We start from the raw sequence: 23,490 nt of genomic DNA on the forward strand, positions 1-23,490 counted from the left end.
TCACTTTCTGTGTCTGCCTACTAGCTCTACATAATGCTCTGACATACAGACATGAAACTTGGTCACTTTCTGTGTCTTCCTACTAGGAGTACATATTGCTCATAAGGATGACATTCAAGTTCATTCATTATATATTTCAGTGACATGACCAAAGTAGACTGCGAACAAAAATTCACTGCAATTGTTTGTTTCCTTTTGTTCATAAACTTTCTAAATGTTTGCATTGTTATTTTCTTTTTATTTGCAGATGGTATGGTGCTGACATCAAATGGAATGATGGCATTATTCCCTATGTCTGAGCCACAGATTCAAAACTAAATCATCTCAAATTTTGTTTTGACCAATCACAAATGATGTTTCTTTTGAAAGGTCATTTCTGATTGGCTCATAGTGGAAATATGTTCTAAGATTTGAACTTGGGACAGATGTGACAGTCAGTAAATATTGAAAATGAATTGATTTGAGTTTGGGACAGATGTGATTGTTAAAGGTGACAGTAAATATTGAAATGAATTGCCTTGCCATAGTCCTAACTAATGTGGTGATTTTATCAAGAACACTTTTTCTTAACACTTTTTACATCTTTTTTGGTGAACATTTTTTAAACTTTGTTTGCTACTTTATAAATTAAATTAATTTTACCATAAAGATTCATGTATAAGTTGAATCTAGCTGCAAACAACATAGACCATGATCTGTCATTGCCATGTGACCTGTGTTTTTAGCATCACAATGTGATCTGTGTTTTTAGCATCACAATGTGATCTGTGTTTTTAGCATCACAATGTGATCTGTGCTGTTAGCATCACAATATGATCTGTGTTGTTGCCATCACAATATGATCTGTGTTGTTGCAATCACAATGTGATCTGTGTTGTTTGTTCTACTAATTATTTGTGACAAACTGCTTAGACCAAGATCTGCTAGTGTATCATGTGATTCCAGATCTGGGTCCATGCAGCTGGACCTGGCTGTGGTTATATTCCCTGCTTACAAAGCAGCATGATTGATTCAGCAAAGAGAAATGATGACAAGCTAACGGTTCAAAAAATAATATGGTCACACCTGTTTACATGTATATAGTTTAAAAGTTTGTTAGATTATAATATATCCATCTAGCCCACTCGATTTTGTTCATGACAAAGGATGCTTTCTTTTACCTGTTATATTTTCAAATATATCAGGTATTATTCTGAAGGTGATGAAGAATCTACAGAATAAATACATCATATACATATATGAATAAAGTTTTGCAATGCAAGTAAATACGACTGCCACAACAGCCATCTTGAAAATTTTGTTATCGCTACTTCACCTAAACCCAAAGTTATATTGACATGGCGTTTTCCCCTGAAGACTTTATACCAATGATGTCTAGTTGGCTTTAAATGAAAACAGTCCCAATATGACCACTTTATACCAATGATGTCTAGTTGGCTTTAAATGAAAACAGTCCCATCATGACCACTCTGGTGGCTCTCCTGAAAATCTTGTTGTCGCTACTCCACCTGAACTGATGGTCATACTAGCATGGGGTTTTCACAAAAACACTTCTTGTGTCTAATTTGACCTAAATGAACTTGGCACCAATGTAATGTCCAATATGGCACACCAGAACAACTATCATTAAGACCTTGTTATTGCTACTGTTTCTGAGTCTTATAATGATACTAGGTTTTCAACTAAAGGCCTCTTCTGGGACCCAGAGTGGCTGAGTGGTCTAAAGCCTCTTCTGATATTTAGTTCATCCTAAATGAAAATAATGATGGTCTTTGCCTACAAATGCTATCCAGTTTGTCCTAAATGAAAATGGTTTCAATCTGATATCTAATATGTCTACCACAGCAGCTAATTTGAAAATCTTATTATCATGAAAAAATATCAGAGACCATTTCAGCACTCAAAAGTTAAAATAAACGGTCTTATCTTGAAGTCCTAGAAATTCTTTTTACCAGCAAAGCAACAGTTTCTCAATAGACTCTTGCTAGGCTTTATGTTTGGTTTATTTACTTTAGGGGAATACCTGAAATTTATGTGACACTGTATAACCAAGATCATCCTAATATGGTGTTAAACCCTAATCATATATATATACATATATATATACCACACATATATACATGCATATATACTAGTCTGATGTCTCTCTGGCATGTACAAACAAGTTTTGGCTAAATGCACAGTTACTGATTGTAGTATACAAGAGGTAACCATACACTCATTACTTGTCAGGGTTTACACACAAACCAATCAACTTAAAGTCTGTTTAATATGTTGCTATAATATCACAAGAATTTCAAAACTATTTTCATTACACATATAGTATGTGGCTTTCAGATGAAAATGTATGAGAAATTTCCCCAACCCCCTCTATTTGAAAAAATAGTGAGGGGTATTTATTGGAGGAATTTAATGAAGAAATAGGTCTTGAAAAAGTCACATTATTGTTCAGATCAGATCAGCATAACATCCGGTTACCAAAAAGGAAAAGTGGTAGCTATTCTCTTCTAAGATTGACTGGTACTAGATTATAATCAGTCAGTCACCTGACATGCTGACTTCCTTTGTAAACAACATTTGAATGACTAATAAACAAAGAGGGAGAGTCTTGGATCACTGCGGACAAATTTTGTGCCACAAAGATCCAAAAACAAAGTTCATTTTCTACACTGGATGAAAATAGAATGGACAGAAAATGATATTTACAACCAGATATTTGTACCCTGAATTTATTGACAGGGTGGTTTTGCACCATGACCAAGGATTATTCTTAATTATTTTAAATAATATTACTAAATAAGTTTTACCACAATGACACCATAATAAAAATGAACAAATGATTTTTTAATGAAAATATTAAATATTTAACAAATTATTTCTACCCTTCATACTTTTATGTCATTATTACTCACATCTCTGTGACCACCCTCAAGAATGACCCCCCCCTTATAAGGCCACTTTTCTGCTGTAGAAGTGGCAGACTAATAAGAGGGGATCACTAATCATAATCATTATTTTTTCTGTAATACTTTTTATTCTTCCTCTAATTGATATTGAAATATGAGTTAAATTTAATTAATGAAAATGTCAGTGTAGATAATTACCGGTAGAAGGGGAACTGTTAGCCATCTGTGAAACAAGTTGCAGAAAATTGTTTGTATACACAGATCGTCAATACAATAATTTCATTTGTTATCACATCTCATTTGATAGCAAGAGGAAATTAGATCCCATGAAGCCTGATGATGCTAAAGTTAAATTATTTCAGAATAAAAAGACAAGTTTTTATGATGCATTCTTTTCCTTTGGTTAGATCCGCTCCCTGCACACTACAATTGTCAGGTTATGTCTCTTTAAGTAACTATTTATAAATGTCATTCATAAAAGCGACAAATTTAAATCTGTAAAAGATTAGAATTTGATACAAGGTTTCCGACTGGCACAGTAGCCATTAACACAAACTGTATAAAAATAAAATGCGTACAATTTTTATCATGCTTTATTCTGTCCACTTTATTCACGATATTGTTTGTACAATACAAAATATCCATTATAAATAAATTTTTCTTGATTTGGAATCTCCATGATTTGTCTTACATCTGTGACAGTGTATATTTATTATGCATTTAAACCAACTTTACAGGCATGTGTGTTTGCAATAAAATAGAAAATCTTAATGCCAAACTTTGTTCTTGTTTTTATTTGAAAATAGGCCTACTTCAAAAGTAAAACATTTTAATAAAATAAAATGCCAAATAAGAACAATCCAACAAAATGCTAACATGGCTTACATGGCTATGGCACAAAGAAAATGGTTAACTCTGTAAAATAGTCTTTCTTCATTACACTTGATAAGATCTTATATATCTAAACCTTCTTGACTGAACTCGAAGATGTGAATCCACATCCACCTGCATTTTCAGGTCATCCCGTGGTTTGGTAGTTTTTACAAGGATTTTCAAGTCTTCCCGTGGTTTTTACCAGGATTTTCAAGTCATCCCGTGGTTTGGTAGATTTTACTAGGATTTTCAAGTCATCCCATAGTTTGGTGGTTTTTACCAGGATTTTCAAGTCATCCCGTGGTTTGGTAGTTTTTACCAGGATTTTCAAGTACACACGTGGTTTGGTAGTTTTTACTAGGATTTTCAAGTCATCCTGTGGTTTGGTAGTTTTTACCAGGATTTTCAAGTCATACCGTGGTTTGGTAGTTTTTACCAGGATTTTCAAGTCACCCCACGGTTTGGTGGCTTTTACCAGGATTTTACTGGGTTCTTCTTCCAACAGTTATACTAGCCAACATGTACAGCCCATCTTGCACTGAGAAATGGTATTAAATCCAAAACAAGATTAAGTCAATCAAGGGTCATAACTCTGTAAGAAATGGTCAGAATCCAGTAATCCCTGAAATAATGCAAGATCTTGTAATCATAAAGTTTACGGCAACTTTGGTTCTAAATCAAGTGCTATAACTCTCTATAACTTTGGTTCTATACCAAAGGCAATAACTCTCTACAACTTTTGTTCAAGATCAGGGGCTATAATTTCACAATTTTTGTTCTTGATCAAGTACTGTCTTTGGTTCTAAATCAAGGGTTATAAGTGTCTGGTCATATTCTGTTCATCAATACACACCATGACTGAACCAAGCTCATCCATGTGGCTTTGAGTCACAGGCTTGGCCAAATGATGGTATGTGAGAAAGCATGCCAATAGCTTCCTGTGGGTTAGTTTTTATATGGTTTTCCTGGATTCTTCCTCCACTAGATATACCGGCCACCATGCCAATCTTGCACTGAGAAATGGCATTAAACCCATCAAAACAACAAGAACTTAAAAACAAACTTTACAACAAAACCAAATGAAAAATATCTGAATGCAAGAGAGTTCAAAAACAAATCTGGATGCACACACTTTGTTGCAAACAGACCAACATACTCAGGCTAGGGCGTTCAGGTGTTTGTGCAATGACGGACAGACAAAGAGTGACTATTCCCATACCTATGTGGAATGAGATCGTCCATTTTCAAATTTTTCAATTTTGTATACTTTACATATCATTAAACGATTCACAACACAAATCTAAATTTATGATCTATATCTACTGTTAAAGGTTTATATTCTCATTCTGGTAATTAATACATGAATTTTGACCATACAACTTCAAATGAGCATTGCAGGGACTATTTAATTAATTATAATTACCATAATTCTACCTGCAAGTAAGACCTAGAGTAGGATACAGTAATTACCATAATTCTACCTGCTAGTAAGACCTAGAGTAGGATACAGTAATTACCATAATTCTACCTGCAAGTAAGACCTGGAGTAGGATACAGTAATTACCATAATTCAACCTGCCAGTAAGACCTAGAGTAGGATACAGTAATTACCATAATTGTACCTGCTAGTAAGACCTGGAGTAGGAGACAGTAATTACCATAATTCTACCTGTCAGTAAGACCTGGAGTAGGATACAGTAATTACCATAATTCTACCTGGTAGTAAGACCTAGAGTAGGATACTGTAATTACCATAATTCTACCTGCCAGTAAGACCTGGAGTAGGATACAGTAATTACCATAATTCTATCTGCTAGTAAGACCAAGAGTAGGATACAATAATTACCATAATTCTACCTGCTAGTAAGACATGGAGTAGGATACAGTAATTACTAATTCATAAAATATATCATAATCTGCCAACAGAACAAAAATTCTGTTTTAGTTTCTAAACCTTCACTACAAAAATGGCAGAGTGCAAAACATTTCAAAGCAAATTTGAAACAACCCTTACAAATGTACAGGACAACACATGCACACATGTCATACAAAAGTTAGCATGTATTCAAACCAAGGCAGCCTATGATGTTATGGGTGTATAGGACAACACACATACAACAGTTAGCATGTATTCAAACAAGGCAGCCTATGATGTTATGGGTGTACAACACACATACAACAGTTAGCATGTATCCAAACCAAGGCAACCTATGATGTTATGGGTATATAGGACAACAAACGTACAACAGTTAGCATGTATTCAAACAAGGCAGCCTGTGATGTTATGGGTGTATAGGACAACACACATACAACAGTTAGCATGTATTCAAACAAGGCAGCCTGTGATGTTATGGGTGTATAGGACAACACACATACAAGTTAGCACGTATTCAAACAAGGCAGCCTATGATGTTATGGGTGTATAGGACAACACACATACAACAGTTAGCACGTATTCAAACAAGGCAGCCTATGATGTTATGGGTGTATAGGACAACACACATACAACAGTTAGCATGTATTCAAACAAGGCAGCCTATGATGTTATGGGTGTCTAGGACAACACACATAGAACAGTTAGCATGTATTCAAACAAGGCAGACTATGATGTTATGGGTGTATAGGACAACACACATACAACAGTTAGCATGTATTCAAACCAAGGCCGCAAATCATGTTATGGGTGAGTAACCGCACATATGCAACTACATGCCTAATCGGTCAATTCAAAATGGAGTGTAAATGTTTTGGACTTAATCAAATTTTTTATGAAGTCATAATTAGCTAAATATTTTTACCTATCTGCACATGTAGTTGCAATAATGTAATCTAAGTACTCCTAGCAGTTATAATTACATATAATTGCAGTGATGTATTCTGGGTATTCCTAGCAGTTAAATTAATTAAATGTAATAATGTAATCAAGGTACTTATAGCAGATGGAATTAAATATATTGCAATAATGTAATCTACTCCTAACAATAAGAATTAACTGTCATCAATATACTCCTAACAGTTAGAATTAACTGTCATCAATATATTCCTAGCAGTTAGAATTACACATAATTTGCAATAATGTAATCTACTCCTAACAGTTAGAATTAACTGTCATCAATATATTCCTAGCAGTTAGAATTACACATAATTTGCAATAATGTAATCTACTCCTAACAGTTAGAATTAACTGTCATCAATATACTCCTAGCAGTTAGAATTACACATAATTTACAATACTGTAATCTACTCCTAACAGTTAGAATTAACTGTCATCAATATACTCCTAGCAGTTAGAATTAACTGTCATCAATATACTCCTAGCAGTTAGAATTGCACATAATTTGCAATAATGTAATCTACTCCTAACAGTTAGAATTAACTGTCATCAATATACTCCTAGCAGTTAGAATTACACATAATTTGCAATAATGTAATCTACTCCTAACAGTCAGAATTAACTGTCATCAATATACTCCTAGCAGTTAGAATTACACATAATTTGCAATAATGTAATCTACTCCTAACAGTTAGAATTAACTGTCATCAGTATACTCCTAGCAGTTAGAATTACACATAATTTGCAATAATGTAATCTACTCCTAACAGTTAGAATTAACTGTCATCAATATACTCCTAGCAGTTAGAATTACACATAATTTGCAATAATGTAATCTACTCCTAACAGTTAGAATTAACTGTCATCAATATACTCCTAGCAGTTAGAATTACACATAATTTGCATAATGTAATCTACTCCTAACAGTTAGAATTAACTGTCATCAATATATTCCTAGCAGTTAGAATTACACATAATTTGCAATAATGTAATCTACTCCTAACAGTTAGAATTAACTGTCATCAATATACTCCTAGCAGTTAGAATTACACATAATTTGCAATAATGTAATCTACTCCTAACAGTTAGAATTAACTGTCATCAATATACTCCTAGCAGTTAGAATTACACATAATTTACAATATTGTAATCTACTCCTAACAGTTAGAATTAACTGTCATCAATATACTCCTAGCAGTTAGAATTAACTGTCATCAATATACTCCTAGCAGTTAGAATTACACATAATTTGCAATAATGTAATCTACTCCTAACAGTTAGAATTAACTGTCATCAATATACTCCTAGCAGTTAGAATTACACATAATTTGCAATAATGTAATCTACTCTTAACAGTTAGAATTAACTGTCATCAATATACTCCTAGCAGTTAGAATTACACATAATTTGCATAATGTAATCTACTCCTAACAGTTAGAATTAACTGTCATCAATATACTCCTAGCAGTTAGAATTACACATAATTTGCAATAATGTAATCTACTCCTAACAATCAGAATTAAATGTCATCAATCTACTCCTAACAATCAGAATTACTTGCATAATTGACACTGAACTCATTTGCAGTCATATGACCAAAATAAATGGTGTAATGACAGAAACATTATTATAATGTATTATGCTATGAGTTCCAATACTAATAAGGTACAATACTGACTCTCTCACAATAAACTACAAGCAAAAACAGCAATAAAAAATACACACCAAGCTCTAAACACACTATAATCAAATATGTAAAAGCTAAACTGTAAAGCATTATAAACATTTTTCAACATCTTAACATGCTTTGTTAAAATATTTATATTATATAATATAAAAATATATCTGGCCCCTCAATCAAACAACACTGAATTATCAAAGCTATACCAGAGTTGAAGATTAATCTGTCGGAATGAGGTCGCTTGAACCATGCCTGCATCATAATACTGAACTGCTGCTATCATATTTATGCACAAAGCTCTTACTTGTGCAAATTAATGCAAAATGAGATGATATGATATTGGGCTTTTATCTATATACTGTGGTTTCACTACTGTTTGTAGATTTTGCTGATGCACTGAACCACATATTTTAGGATGCATCAACCTCATTTTTCTTATTGATAGAAAGTTGTTTAATATATCAACTTCACAATGGCTTGAACCACAACTACCAATGAAAAATATGTATATTTACTAAACACAGTCTCAACATTGTGCCATTCAAGTCTCCTGGTATACACAAATGTCATCAGGTAAATAATCCTGAAATTACAGAATTAAACAAGTTTAGTTTTATCAAAAAGACATGGATCCTTAGATCTCATTTTTCACAAATTATCATTTGATCCACAATTACACATTCAGCATGAATGGGTTTGATTGATGAGGTGTCAAGATTAACTAAATACAGTATGACAATGTTTACCAGTGACATCTCCACTTCTCTCATGGTCTCAATTAGCATGACAGTTGTGGAAGTATGACTGCAATTTGTCTTTGTAGTCTTTATACAAGTCTGGGGATGATATTGGTCAATACATGACTGGGGGGTTTCGACTAGGGATGATATTGGTCCATACATGACTGGGGGGTTTCGACTAGGGATGATACTGGTCCATACATGACTGGGGGGTCCCGACTAGGGATGATATTGGTCCATACATGGCTGGGGGGTCTCGACTAGGGATGATATTGGTCCATACATGACTGGGGGGTCTCGACTAGGGATGATACTGGTCCATACATGACTGGGGGGTCCCGACTGGGGATGATACTGGTCCATACTTGAATTGTGGGGTCCCGACTAGGGATGATATTGGTCCATACATGACTGGGGGGTCCTGACTAGGGATGATATTGGTCCATACATGACTGGGGGTCCCGAATGGGGATGATATTGGTCCATACTTGAATGGTGGGGTCGTGGGTTGCAGAGTGGTCTAAGTCACCTGCATTTACACAAAACAATGGTTCACATCAGTTCCAGTCTTGGGCTCAGCCAACATGGGTATGTGTGAAAGCATTCCAACAACTCCCCACGGGTTGTTGGTTCTTCCTGGGGCATTCTCGGGTATTTCCACTACCAAATATATTGGCTGCCAAGTATGTGCTAAAAAATGATGATAAAAGCATAATATCCAATCATACATGACTGCACAAGGCAGGCACAAACACTGTCTTTCAATTTAGTTGGCATCAATGCACTTTGATGATTTCTGAACACGTGTAACACTGTCACTGCCTGCATTGTGTAATAGGCAGATGGTTTTTTATTTGGGTCACATGATGACACTTTTCAAGACGATCATGCTCTATTTTGCAGTTTAACAATCCAACTCCAGTTTGAACACCATCAATGACAGAAAGCAATAACAGTGCAACATTATGGACAGAAGATTAAGTATGAGAATTTACATCTGTACTTTAATAACAGATTGGCTTAGTGTTGTTGGTTGAGTCAGGTCCTTTTGATGTTGCGCACTCAGATGAAAATGTAAAGTATGTAACACATCTTAACAGCGTTTTGATTTGTAATTGACCTTGACAGGAGTTTGATTTGTAATTGATCTTGACAGGTGTTTGATTTGTAATTGATCTTGACAGGTGTTTGATTTGTAATTGATCTTGACAGGTGTTTGATTTGTGCTCATGCGGGTGGTAGCATTTGTATATTTAAGCATCTGTATTTGGTTGTCAGAATAATTTTGTTCTTTTGCATTCCTTGTTTTTGGTATTTGTAGAAGTTCATCCACAAAAAGAAATATCTACAAAAATATGCAAATTTTGACAGGTAAATCCACAAATCTAAGTACTCATGAAATGTCTTCTTTTACAAAACCACAAAACCCACAAAAAAAAATGAAATCACAAAAAGTAAATTAAGCAAATAAATAAGTTTTGTGTTCATGGAGCATGGAAAAAAGTTCAAAGCTGAGTTCGAGGTTGAGATTGTGTGTCAACCAATCAAATAAGTACATACTTTTTTGGCAACCACATACTACACATAAAGGCTTCAATGATGGAATACTACACATAAAGGCCTCAATGATGGAATACTACACATAAAGGCCCCAATAATGGAATACTACACATAAAGGCCCCAATGATGGAATACTACACATAAAGGCCCCAATGATGGAATACTACACATAAAGGCCCCAATGATGAAACACTACACATAAAGGCCCCAATGATGGAATACTACACATAAAGGCCCCAATGATGGAATACTACACATAAAAGCCCCAATGATGGAACACTACACATAAAGACCCCAATGATGGAATACTACACATAAAGGCCCCAATGATGAAACACTACACATAAAGGCCTCAATGATGGAACACTACACATAAAGGCCCCAATGATGGAATACTACACATAAAAGCCCCAATGATGGAACACTACACATAAAGACCCCAATGATGGAATACTACACATAAAGGCCCCAATGATGAAACACTACACATAAAGACCCCAATGATGGAATACTACACATAACAGCCCCAATGATGGAATACTACACATAAAGGCTTCAATGATGGAATATTACACATAAAGGCCCATATGACTGAATACTACACATAAAGGCCTCAATAATGGAATACTACACATAAAGGCTTCAATGATGGAATACTAAACATAAAGGCCCCAATGATGGAATACTACACATCAAGGCCCCAATGATGGAATACTACAGATAAAGGCTTCAATGATGGAATATTACACATAAAGGCCCATATGACTGAATACTACACATAAAGGCTTCAATGATGGAATACTAAACATAAAGGCCCCAGTGACAGAATACTAAACATAAAGGCCCCAATGATGGAATACTACACATAAAGGCCTCAATGATAGAATACTACACATAAAGGACCCAATAATGGAATACTACACATAAAGGCCCCAATGATGGAATACTACACATAACGGCCCCAATGATGGAATACTACCCATAAAGGCCCCAATGACAGAATACTACACATAAAGGCTTCAATGATGGAATACTAAACATAAAGGTCCCAATGATGGAACACTACACATAAAGCTCCCAATGATGGAACACTACACATAAAGACCCCAATGATGGAATACTACACAAAAGGGCCCCAATAATGGAATACTACACATAAAGGCCCCAATAATGGAATATTGCACATAAGGGCCCATATGACTGAATACTACACATAAAGGCCCCAATGATGGAATACTGCACATAAAGGCCCCAATAATGGAATACTACACATAAAGGCCCCAATAATGGAATACTAAACATAAAGGCTCCAATAATGGAATACTAAATATAAAGGCCCCAATGATGGAATACTAAACATAAAGGCCCCAATGACAGAATACTACACATAAAGGTCCCAATGATGGAATACTACACATAAAGGCTTCAATGATGGAATACTACACATAAAGGCCCCAATGATGGAACACTACACATAAAGACCCCAATGATGGAATACTACACATAAGGGCCCCAATAATGGAATACTACACATAAAGGCCCCAATAATGGAATATTGCACATAAGGGCCCATATGACTGAATACTACACATAAAGGCCCCAATGATGGAATACTACACATAAAGGCCCCAATAATGGAATACTACACATAAAGGCCCCAATGATGGAATACTACACATAAAGGCCCCAATGATGGAATACTACAGATAAAGGCCCCAATAATGGAATACTAAATATATCAGAAAACTATGGATGACAATCAATAATTACCTGAAGCATGGACAACATGGGATGTGTATGGAGTAATGAGGGGGAGAAGAGTGTGTGAAAAAAACTAGTGGCCTGATATCACTGACCTGACAGATATTTTTGTCTATTAGGTAAATGTAGAAGCAGAGAGAGTGGTGATTAAGGGTGAAATACACACATCTCTGGATAATTTCCAGCTATTTGATTGAAAATGGTGGTATCAGACATGTTAACTTCACTTAAACAATAAGTGACTTCACCTTAACTAGATATTATTTGGCATCAATTGGTGGTCTAAATTAGGTTTTCCACTTGTCTACTATGAAAGTCACACTTGCACCATTCTCGAGAAGTCTAAATGAGGTTTTCCACTTGTCTACTATGGAAGTATGACTTGTACCATTCTAGAGAAGTCTAAATGAGCTTTTCCACTTGTCTACTATGAAAGTCAGACTTGTACCATTCTAGAGAAGTCTAAATTAGGTTTTCCACTTGTCTACTATGGAAGTCAGACTTGGACCATTCTAGAGAAGTCTAAATTAGGTTTTCCACTTGGCAACAATGTAAGTCAGACTTGGATCAGTCTACAAGTCTAAACTGGATTTTCCACTTGGCTACTATGGAAGTCAGACTAATACCAAGTTTGATCAAAGATTTTCAACATGCTTCAAATTTGAACAATGCTGACTGGGTTGTTCTAGATAAATCTGAAAACAGGTTTTCCATATAGTTTATTCAGAAGTCAAACCATTTCCAAAGAAGCCAGTCCAGAAATAATTTTGATGAAACATTCCAATGAAATTTAATCACAAATGACCTAGCTACTCTTAAGAATACAAATGTTTTCCACATAGTTGCCATACCAATGCTATGACAACCACTACAGAAACAGACATCTTACAAAACATCCTTACTATGTTTGATCAAATTTTTTGTTTACCATGTAGTTGCTATGTTAGCCACACTATTGCTAAGGAAGCCACACCATTGCTATGGAAGTCACACCACTGTTAAGGAAGCCACACCACTGCTATGGAAGCTACATACGTTTCATGTACCACTTCAAATCCCAGACAGGGCATTGTATACACCCCTAAGAGGGTCCAATACAAAATGGTTTAAAAATGAGGAGCCTTTTCTCATCAATGAAACTGGGGCCATCACAAGAGAAACCATACCATCATGGCAGAACTGCAAATATTCTGATTTCACCAAAGCATGAATTTTGTTAATGCTAGGGTGATTTGGAAGCAGTCTTGTAAATAAGATGAGTCCCTAGTCGTGACCCCCCAGTAAACAGTCAAGCGACAGATCACAGTAATCAATACAGAGTCCCTAGTCGTGACCCCCCAGTAAACAGTCACGGGACAGATCAAAGTAATCAATACAGAGTCGCTAGTCGGGACCCCCCAGTAAACAGTCAAGGGACAGATCACAGTAATCAATATAGAGTCGCTAGTCGGGACCCCCCCAGTAAACAGTCAAGGGACATCTTACAGTAATCAATACAGAGTCCCTAGTTGTGACCCCCCAGTAAACAGTCAAGGGACAGATCACAGTAATCAATACAGAGTCGCTAGTCGGGACCCCCCAGTAAACAGTCAAGGGACAGATCACAGTAATCAATACAGAGTCCCTAGTTGTGACCCCCCAGTAAACAGTCAAGGGACATCTTACAGTAATCAATACAGAGTCGCTAGTCGGGACCCCCCCAGTAAACAGTCAAGGGACATCTTACAGTAATCAATACAGAGTCGCTAGTCGGGACCCCCCCAGTAACCAGTCAAGGGATAGATCACAGTAATCAATACAGAGTCGCTAGTCGGGACCCCCCCAGTAAACAGTCAAGGGACAGATCACAGTAATCAATACAGAGTCGCTAGTCGGGACCCCCCCTGTAAACAGTCAAGGGACAGATCACAGTAATCAATACAAAGACCTACATGCAGTGATGAGATGTCCAGGACTGGTCTGCAGTACCATGTTCTGTCTAGCAAGCACGGGACTGGTCTGAGTGGACTGCAGAACCTGCAGTACCATGCACTGTCCACTGAGCAATGGACTGATCCAAGTGGGCTGCAATACCATGCACTGTCCACTGAGCAATGGACTGGACAAAGTGGACTGCAGTACCAAGTGCAAAAAATGACAACTGTACATTACAGCCAATGACAAAGTGCATAAATGACAACTGTACATTACTGCCAAGGACAAAGTGCATAAAATGACAACTGTACATTAAGGACAAGTTGCATGGGTTCTTCCTGAACATATATCAATACATATACACCTGCAAATAAGAAATACTTGCAAAATCAAACATATCCAGCTTGTATCCAAGTGGTCATTATACATTTTAGTCACACTTTATGTAGGTAGTGTCTACATCAGTGTTTTCTCCAGGTAGAGCTCTCACCCCTTTCAACAAAGAAAAATTCAGAAAGGTAAACATTGGCAATGTCATAAAAGTTTGAACAGTCTTTATCATATTTGCTTGTACTCTGTTTTTAGTGTCCCAATGATCAGGAAAGTTCACTAAGTCATTGCAATGTTTTATTTTACTACTCAGGTCATGTCATATGCTTCTCAGTGATCAAGATTACATTGTGCTTTGAGCAAACCCAAAGTGTGCAAATCATAAACTTTCTCAATGGATATAAGTCACTGACATTAACAGCAACTGATGGCCAGATACGAATTCAAATATTATGTACTTCATAGTTGCTCGAAATGAATTGAAACAAATGATGCTGACAAATATGATATTCCTTTAGTATCTGATATCACTTCTATAATTCATAGGTCAACTGATAAAAAACACACAGAAATTAAAGTACAAGAAAATGGGATAATCCACACTAACATTACCAAAACAAAGGTTGCTTTCAAAGTCAACAAAAATCAAAATAAGATTTGTTTTTTCCTCCAAATTAGCAGTAATTTAAATGGTGCCTGATTGAGTTACTTATAGGCATGCAATTTCAATTAATATCTTTAGAAATTTCTATACTTATAAGAACATTTGTAATGATTAACTAATAGGTAGTGAGAAGGGGCCAATAAATTTTATCAGGCGGGCCCCAAATGGCCCATTTTTGATCCAGGGATTTTCTTGGAAAGTCAGAGAAAACCCTGATACAGGAATATCTGCATTCTCTATGACATCTAAAACCTAGGTAAAAATACACAAGATCTATAATCTTTCTGTTGCAACAAAGTTTCTTTTGTCAAATCTGTTAATCTCCTTTTATCTAAGATAACACTTATCCATTTGTTGCAATTTTTCTTGCACCAGCTGCCTACAAAGTTCTTGCCATGAAAATCACTTATCAAAATACACACATTTTTTTATTCTCTCCTCAACAACTGTTTCTTTCTAAACAACTCACACATCTCTACACTGATTATGATATAAAAATACATGATTACATGCAAATTACATTATTTCATTTACTACCTCGTAAACAAAGTTTTGGGAATAGATATAAATATAGATGTTATTAATTATCAAAATAGGGTGTAGGAACTCAAACTTGTATAACCAGATATTGTGACTTATAATCACTGTCACATGATTAGTAAAAACCCAAATAGGTACAATAAAATGAGACAAGTGCTTCAATTATTCACATGCATGCATGCATGCGCACTGGCTAGATTTTGGCTTCACAGGATTTTTGTATCCCAAGGGAGGTAACTACTACAATTAGCATAATGTTTGTAAAGAACCACTGCATATCTATCAATGGCAGCTAAGGGATTCTCAACAAAGTTTAAGCACAGTTTATGAGGTAATAAACGTTTGATATATGGGGTTCAGCACAGTCATAATAATTGGTAAACCCCTGTAAAGTAACATATAACAAGTAACATAATCCTGTAAAAATACTATGGCATTAACTGAGAATTACTATTACAGGTTTTTTTTTATGTCTGTACATTATGTAAGGACTTTCAAACTGTCTTTCCCATAATGGTTCTAAATTTCAAGTATATGTCTTATTAGTCTGTATTATCTATGGCACTACATAACTTGCTAAAATGATCTAAAATGTTTTGATAGCCATTCAGCATCCATGTTTCACCATTCCTACCAGTCTGGTTTGCTAGCCATTTAGCATCTATATGTTTCTCCATTCCTTACCAGTCTGGTTACACAGCCTTTTAGCATCTGTATGTTTCTCCATTTCTACCAGTCTGGTTTGCTAGCCATTTAGCATCTATTTGTTTCTCCATTCCTACCAGTCTGGTTTGCTAGCCATTTAGCATCTATTTGTTTCTCCATTCATTACCAGTCTGGTTACACAGCCTTTTAGCATCTATCTGTTTCTCCATTCCTGCCAGCCTGGTTTTAAAGCCATATAGCATCTATCTGTTCCTCTATTCCCATGAGTCTGGTTTGACAGCTGTTAGGATCAATCTGTTTCTCCATTCCTACCAGTCTGGAATGCAGAACATTCAAAATGCAGTCTCTTTTCACTACAGAAAAGTAATGGATCTAGGAAGGCCATGATTGGGGTGTGGGTACTTTGGTGGCATAACCCCTACATGTTGGATTGTTGATTTTCTCATTTTTCCATTCTTCTGAAGCATACAGGCTGCAAACCATTCCAGTCAAGTCTTGAACATCCACTTGCTGATTACGGTTTGGATCCTTGTCTGTACTTGGAAAGGTTGATCAATGCAAATCTTTTATTGTAATCTTTATATACATCCCTTTCAAAACTTTCTGGCAATGTTTCTTGATGTAGTCTTGCTGTCCCAGAGACTAACATGTTGGCAATGTATCTAGATGTAGTCTTGCTGTCCCAGAGACTAACATTTTGGCAATGTATCTAGATGTAGTCTTGCTCTCCCATTGACTAATATTTTGGCAATGCATCTAGATGTAGTCTTGCTGCCCCAGAGACTAATATTTTGGCAGTGTGTCTAGATGTAGTCTTGCTGTGAGAGAGACTAACATTTAGGCAATGCATCTTGATATAGACTTGCTGTCCCAGAGACTAACATTTTGGCAATGTATCTAGATGTAGTCTTGCTGTCAGAGAGACTAATATTTTGGCAATGCATCTTGATGTAGTCTTGCTGTCCTAGAGACTAACATTTTGATGCCCATGAAAAGAATACAATGTAAATTTGGAATTAAAATAAAAAAAACTAAAAGTAGTATGGTACTTTGATATTTCTAAACAAGCTTCTAATTGCTTGTTGTGACCTCCAAAGAACCATCTTCTTCTTCTATCTGCCTATCTCAATGGGGTCAATACACAAAGTTTTGATAAGAACTAAAATATTAAAATGATACTACAGTGCACATGGAAACACTGCTATAACATGATGTACAAGGGTCCAATATTTGCAGTTTTGAAACAAGTCATTTAATTGATGACCTGGATGAAGCAGGAGCTTCCACAATGTGTATCCTCTAGGCTCCACTAGACAGAGTGGCAGCAGGGACTGTAATGGTGTTTATCCTCTATGCTCCACTAGACACAGTGGTGGCAGGGGCTGTAATGGTGTTTATCTTCTAGGCTCCACTAGACAGAGTAGCAGCAAGGGCTGTAATGGTGTTTATCTTCTAGGCTCCACTAGACAGAGTAGCAGCAAGGGCTGTAATGGTGTTTATCCTCTATGCTAAACTAGACAGAGTGGCAGCAAGGGCTGTAATGGTGTTTATCCTCTGGGCTCCACTAGACAGAGTGGCAGCAGGAATGGTGTTTATTCTCTAGGCTCCTCTAGACAAAGTGGCAGCAGGGCTGTAATGGTGTTTATCCTCTAGACTCCACTAGACAAAGTGGAAGCAGGGCTGTAATGGTGTTTATCCTCTAGACTCCACTAGACAAAGTGGCAGCAGGCTGTAATGGTGTTTATCCTCTAGACTCCACTAGACAAAGTGGCAGCAGGGGCTGTAATGGTGATCATCCTCTAGACTAAATGGCAGCAGGGGCTGTAATCGTGTTTATTCTTACCAGACATGTGGTTGTGGGTTTCAGTGATGTGTATCCTTACCAGACTTGGGGTTGTGGGTTTCAACAATGTGTATCCTTACCAGATTTGGGGTTGTGGGTTTCAGTGATGTGTATCCTTACCAGACATGTGGTTGTGGGTTTCAGTGATGTGTATACTTAACAGACTTAGTGTTGTGGGTTTCAGTGATGTGTATCCTTACCAGACTTGGGGTTGTGGGTTTCAGTGATGTGTATCCTTACCAGACTTGGGGTTGTGGGTTTCAGTGATGTGTATCCTTACCAGACTTGGGGTTGTGGGTTTCAGTGATGAATGATACAGCTATTTAAATTTAAACTGATACATACTAAATAATACTGAAAGTTGTTACATAATTATTTGATAATTAAATTTCTGCAAAGAACCATTCATTATTACATATTAGTAAATTAAAATTATAAACTAAATAATATGAATAGCAAATTTAAGTACATGTAACATAACCAACAGATCTCATAACATCATTAACAATGAAACCATAATAATTCAGATCCAACTGTATCCATAATAGCATATACCTAATTATTGCATCAAAAATGTACACCAATGATCTCAACAACAAATGAACACAGCTAAAATTGAAAGCAAAAACTTGAGAATAAAGAAAGTTACAGCATAATTACAGTTGAGCATGCAATTTCAAACCTGGAATTTTGTTCTCTACTCAATTCCATTCAAAAGTTTAACACTTGATTCTTTGCTTATTAACTCACATGACAAACACTATAACACTTAATTCTTTGCTTATTAGCTCACATGACAAACACTATAACACTTAATTCTTTGCTTACTAACTCACATGACAAACACTATATGTACAGCGTTCAAATGTAGCTGTATTAACTCACATGACAAACACTATATGTACAGAGTTCAAATGTAAGCTGTATTAACTCACATGACAAACACTATATTTACACTTTACACATTTTAAATGTAGCTGCCTCTGATTATTAAAATCGTCCTGGAATGTGATGGCAAGGATAAAACGACTTCTATGACATCCAAATCAATTTCAGGCTGTTTTCTATCACATCTGGTGGTTCTTCCTGGTCTGGCTCTGAGTCACTTCCTGGATCCTCAAAATGACGCTGTCCTGTAGCTATGGCCAACAGTGGTAGCCATGAATGAGCACTGAAAATAAATGATAACATAGTATTATTGTTTACTCAAAAGAATTTTTTTATAAATAGAATCAAGTCATAACTCCTGTAAATGATATTGTGGAACACTGGAAACAAAATTCATTCATATATCTTCAACTTGAAGCAATATTCGAAATATCATGCAAAATGCAAGACAGTTTTGTGAAATTAACTTGCATGAAGCAAAGCAAAGTCTGAGGGGGGTGGGGAATATGCATAACTCTTCTAAACACAACAAAAGACACATATAAGTATAAGACAGTGTTTTACCAAATTGCATCAAAATATTCTGACAGTTACAAGCAACAGCAATGAAGATAAAGGATCAATATCAGGGGCCATCCATACTGCTATCAAATATCAAGCTGACTAGACCAGGGTCAATGTCACGGGCCATCCAAAATGGTATAAAAAATCAAGCTGACCAGACCAGGGTCAATGTCAAGGGCCATACAAAATGCTATCAAAAATCAAGCTGATCAGACCAAGGTCAATGTCAAGGGCCATCCATACTGCTATCAAATATCAAGCTGATCAGACCAAGGTCAATGTCAAGGGCCATCCGAAATGCTATAAAAAATCAAGCTGACCAGACCAGGGTCAATGTCAAGGGCCATCCAAAATGCTACAAAAAAATCAAGCTGAATTGACCAGGGTCGATGTCAAGGGCCATCCAAAATTATATCAAATGTCAAGCTGACCAGACAAGGGTCAATGTCAAGGGCCATCCAAAATGCTATCAAAAATCAAGCTGACCAGACTAGGGTCAATGTCAAGGGCCATCCATACTGCTATCAAACATCAAGCTGACCAGACCAAGGTCAATGTCAAGGACCATCCAAAATGCTATAAAAAATCAAGCTGACTAGACCAGGGTCAATGTCAAGGGCCATCCAAAATGCTATCAAAAATCAAGCTGACCAGACCAAGGTCAATGTCATGGGCCATCCATACTGCTATCAAATATCAAGCTGACCAGACCAAGGTCAATGTCACGGGCCATCCATACTGCTATCAAATATCAAGCTGACCAGACCAAGGTCAATGTCAAGGGCCATCCAAAATGCTATAAAAAATCAAGCTGACTAGACCAGGGTCAATGTCAAGGGCCATCCAAAATGCTATAAAAAATCAAGCTGACTAGACCAGGGTCAATGTCAGGAGCCATCCAAAATGCTATTAAAAAAATCAAGCTGACCAGACCAGGGTCAATGTCAAGGGCCATCCAAAATCATATCAAATGTCAAGCTGACCAGACCAGGGTCAATGTCAAGGGCCATCCAAAATGCTATAAAAAATCAAGCTGACCAGACCAGGGTCAATGTCAAGGGCCATCCAAAATGCTATCAAAGATCAAGCTGACCAGACCAAGGTCAATGTCAAGGGCCATCCATACTGCTATCAAATATCAAGCTGACCAGACCAGGGTCAATGTCAAGGTCCATCCAAAATGCTATCAATGTCAAGCTGACCAGACCAAGGTCAATGTCAAGGGCCATCCAAAATGCTATCAAATGTCAAGCTGATTAGACCAAGGTCAATGTCAAGGGCCATCCATACTGCTATCAAATATCAAGCTGACCAGACCAAGGTCAATGTCAAGAGCCATCCATACTGCTATCAAATATCAAGCTGACCAGACCAAGGTCAATGGCCATCCAAAATGCTATCAAATGTCAAGTTGATCAGACCAAGGTCAATGTCAAGGGCCATCCAAAATGCTATCAAATGTCAAGCTGACCAGACCAAGGTAAATGTCAAGGGCCATCCATACTGCTATCAAATATCAAGCTGACCAGACCAAGGTCAATGTCAAGGGCCATCCAAAATGCTATCAAATGTCAAGCTGATCAGACCAAGGTCAATGTCAAGGGCCATCCAAAATGCTATAAAAGATCAAGCTGACCAGACAAAACCTATAAAAGGAACATCTAAGCCTGTGAGACAATGTACACACCAAATTGCATTCGAATATCCTTAATGGTTCCTGAGCTATTTGTAATTTTGAACAATGATCACTAGTTCAAAACAGTTAACTAATGACTCAGGTAATTTTTCCAGGTATGCAGGGAGCACTTGTTCAGCATATACTGGTATTTGCTGTTTAAGTAAACTGTCTTAAGTCCAGTATGATCATGCATGATAAATTGTTTGCCTGGTTTCCCACACTAATTCAATCAATGTATGGAGTAAGAAGGGTCTTAGGGCCCTGCCAAAAAATATCCATCAATCAACCCCAAAATTTAGGCCTGTTTAGGAGTAGTTAATTTCATATTATCCGAAACTTTATTTTCTTTTATTTGGCATTGCTATTTTTATCTGGTGTTAAATTATATGACTAGCTATCTAAATTTGTTTTTCAAGAGACAATGTTTAATTACTAATAACAACCTTGTGTTGAAAAAAGATTTCTATATGACAAGTGTAAACCTTGGAATTGCATTTGAACACATGTACATAACTTTGCATTTGTGATAAATGTTTTTGTGTGTGTATATATATATGCAATAAACTGAAAACAATCAGTGCGAAACTAGTATCTAACTAGCATGAGCGCTTTCGACTCTTTAATGAGCCTTTTTCAAAGGCAAATAGAAAACACAGACAAGACAAACAAATAAAAGAGAAAAACCGTTGTGTTTGCAAAACTTTGCTTGACTGTTTATTATGTTTCAAATAGTTTCTTTCAACTAGCTGAGGATGCTACAGATGACAAAAAAGCTATACAGAAGCCTGGTTGCAGAAATCTTCTCCTCCCCTGGCCACACTTTCAGTGATATAACACTTACTGCAATTGCTCACAACCCCAACTGGAGTTCCGAAACCAGGAAAGAAAAGGAATCTTACTGGATATGCCGCATTAGAACAATGAAACCAAGTGGTTTAAAGCAAGAAGACTAGAAAAAGAGAGCCATGCACAAATAAAATTATCTTTTGCAGCCAACACATTTTCTTTAAATAATCCTCTAAATTTGCTTAATAGCCTATAGCTACAACTGAACAATGAAATATCTGGGATATAATTTGTGATTACATAATTTTACATAAAATAACAGATGTCATTATGACTCATCGCTTTCTAGGTCAATACTAATATTTTCCAGCATCCTCAACAAGTTGTCAGTTTCTTGCATTAATCTTATTCAACCCCTGCAACATGTGATCCCTTGCTGGATCAAATGCACTTGAAATAACTGTTATTCACCATATGATTTTGTATATATATATATATATATATAATATATACATATATATATATATATATATATATATATATATATATATATATATATATATATATATATATACACACACACACACTGCCAAAGTAATACATGATTAACTAAATGTTTGTGTTTGTCATTATTTGTTTGATTTGTTTCCAATTACAGCGGTATTAATTCCGTCAGTCAAGGAATGACAAATACTTTAAAAGGCACATCTACATGTAACCTGCAAATTACCTACCAAATGGCATCCAATTATGTATAATTGTTGTTGTAAAACTAGGGTGATTACACACAATATAAACAAATGGCGAGTTGGATGGAAAATATTTTCATTAGATGGCTGTGTCGTAATAGAACTTCAACACCATGATCCCATACAATCAAGTTTTACTACTGGTGCCTCTAAACCACCTAGTTCATGCAGCTCCCAACTGAATTTTCATGTAACTAACAATTTACTAGTGAATTGTTTTCCTTTCTTCAAATGTTAATTTGTGAAAGTATTTTATGGTTAAGTGTGTTAACATATTATGTAATAATTATTTTTTAAAGTTAAGTTTTAATATCTATAAATATCTATGTCCGTACATTTGGAGTCAATGCACATGTTGATTTACTGAAAAGAAAATCTATGTATAAATCATGAATGAATGAATATAAAGACTGACAGATGTGATATCCAGCTATACTTGAAAGACTGACAGATGTGATATCCAGCTATACTTGAAAGACTGACAGATGTGATATCCAGCTATACTTGAAAGACT

General features: G+C 36.1%; 2 protein-coding genes across 4 annotated transcripts in view; one reads left to right on the forward strand and one right to left on the reverse strand.

Annotated features, from left to right (window-relative positions):
* LOC149800448 (inactive ubiquitin carboxyl-terminal hydrolase MINDY-4B-like) overlaps positions 1-3,684 on the forward strand; it is a 145,935-nt gene extending 142,251 nt beyond the window's left edge. For all 3 annotated transcript variants that reach the window (XM_089960068.1, XM_089960069.1, XM_089960071.1), the window contains one exon: positions 248-3,684. In XM_089960068.1, the coding sequence (XP_089816194.1) occupies positions 248-299 (52 nt within the window). In that variant the 3' untranslated portion in view covers positions 300-3,684. The remainder of the gene's footprint in view (positions 1-247) is intronic.
* The window catches only part of LOC149800450 (telomerase Cajal body protein 1-like), a 104,130-nt gene continuing 84,123 nt past the window's right edge, over positions 3,484-23,490 (reverse strand). Inside the window, exon 12 of the mRNA XM_089960067.1 lies at positions 3,484-19,482. Coding sequence (XP_089816193.1) covers positions 19,344-19,482 — 139 coding nt within the window. The 3' untranslated portion in view covers positions 3,484-19,343. The remainder of the gene's footprint in view (positions 19,483-23,490) is intronic.

Source organism: Sinohyriopsis cumingii, chromosome 5, assembly GCF_028554795.1.
Source record: "Sinohyriopsis cumingii isolate HCF-2022 chromosome 5, ASM2855479v2, whole genome shotgun sequence".
Classification (NCBI taxonomy): domain Eukaryota; kingdom Metazoa; phylum Mollusca; class Bivalvia; order Unionida; family Unionidae; genus Sinohyriopsis; species Sinohyriopsis cumingii.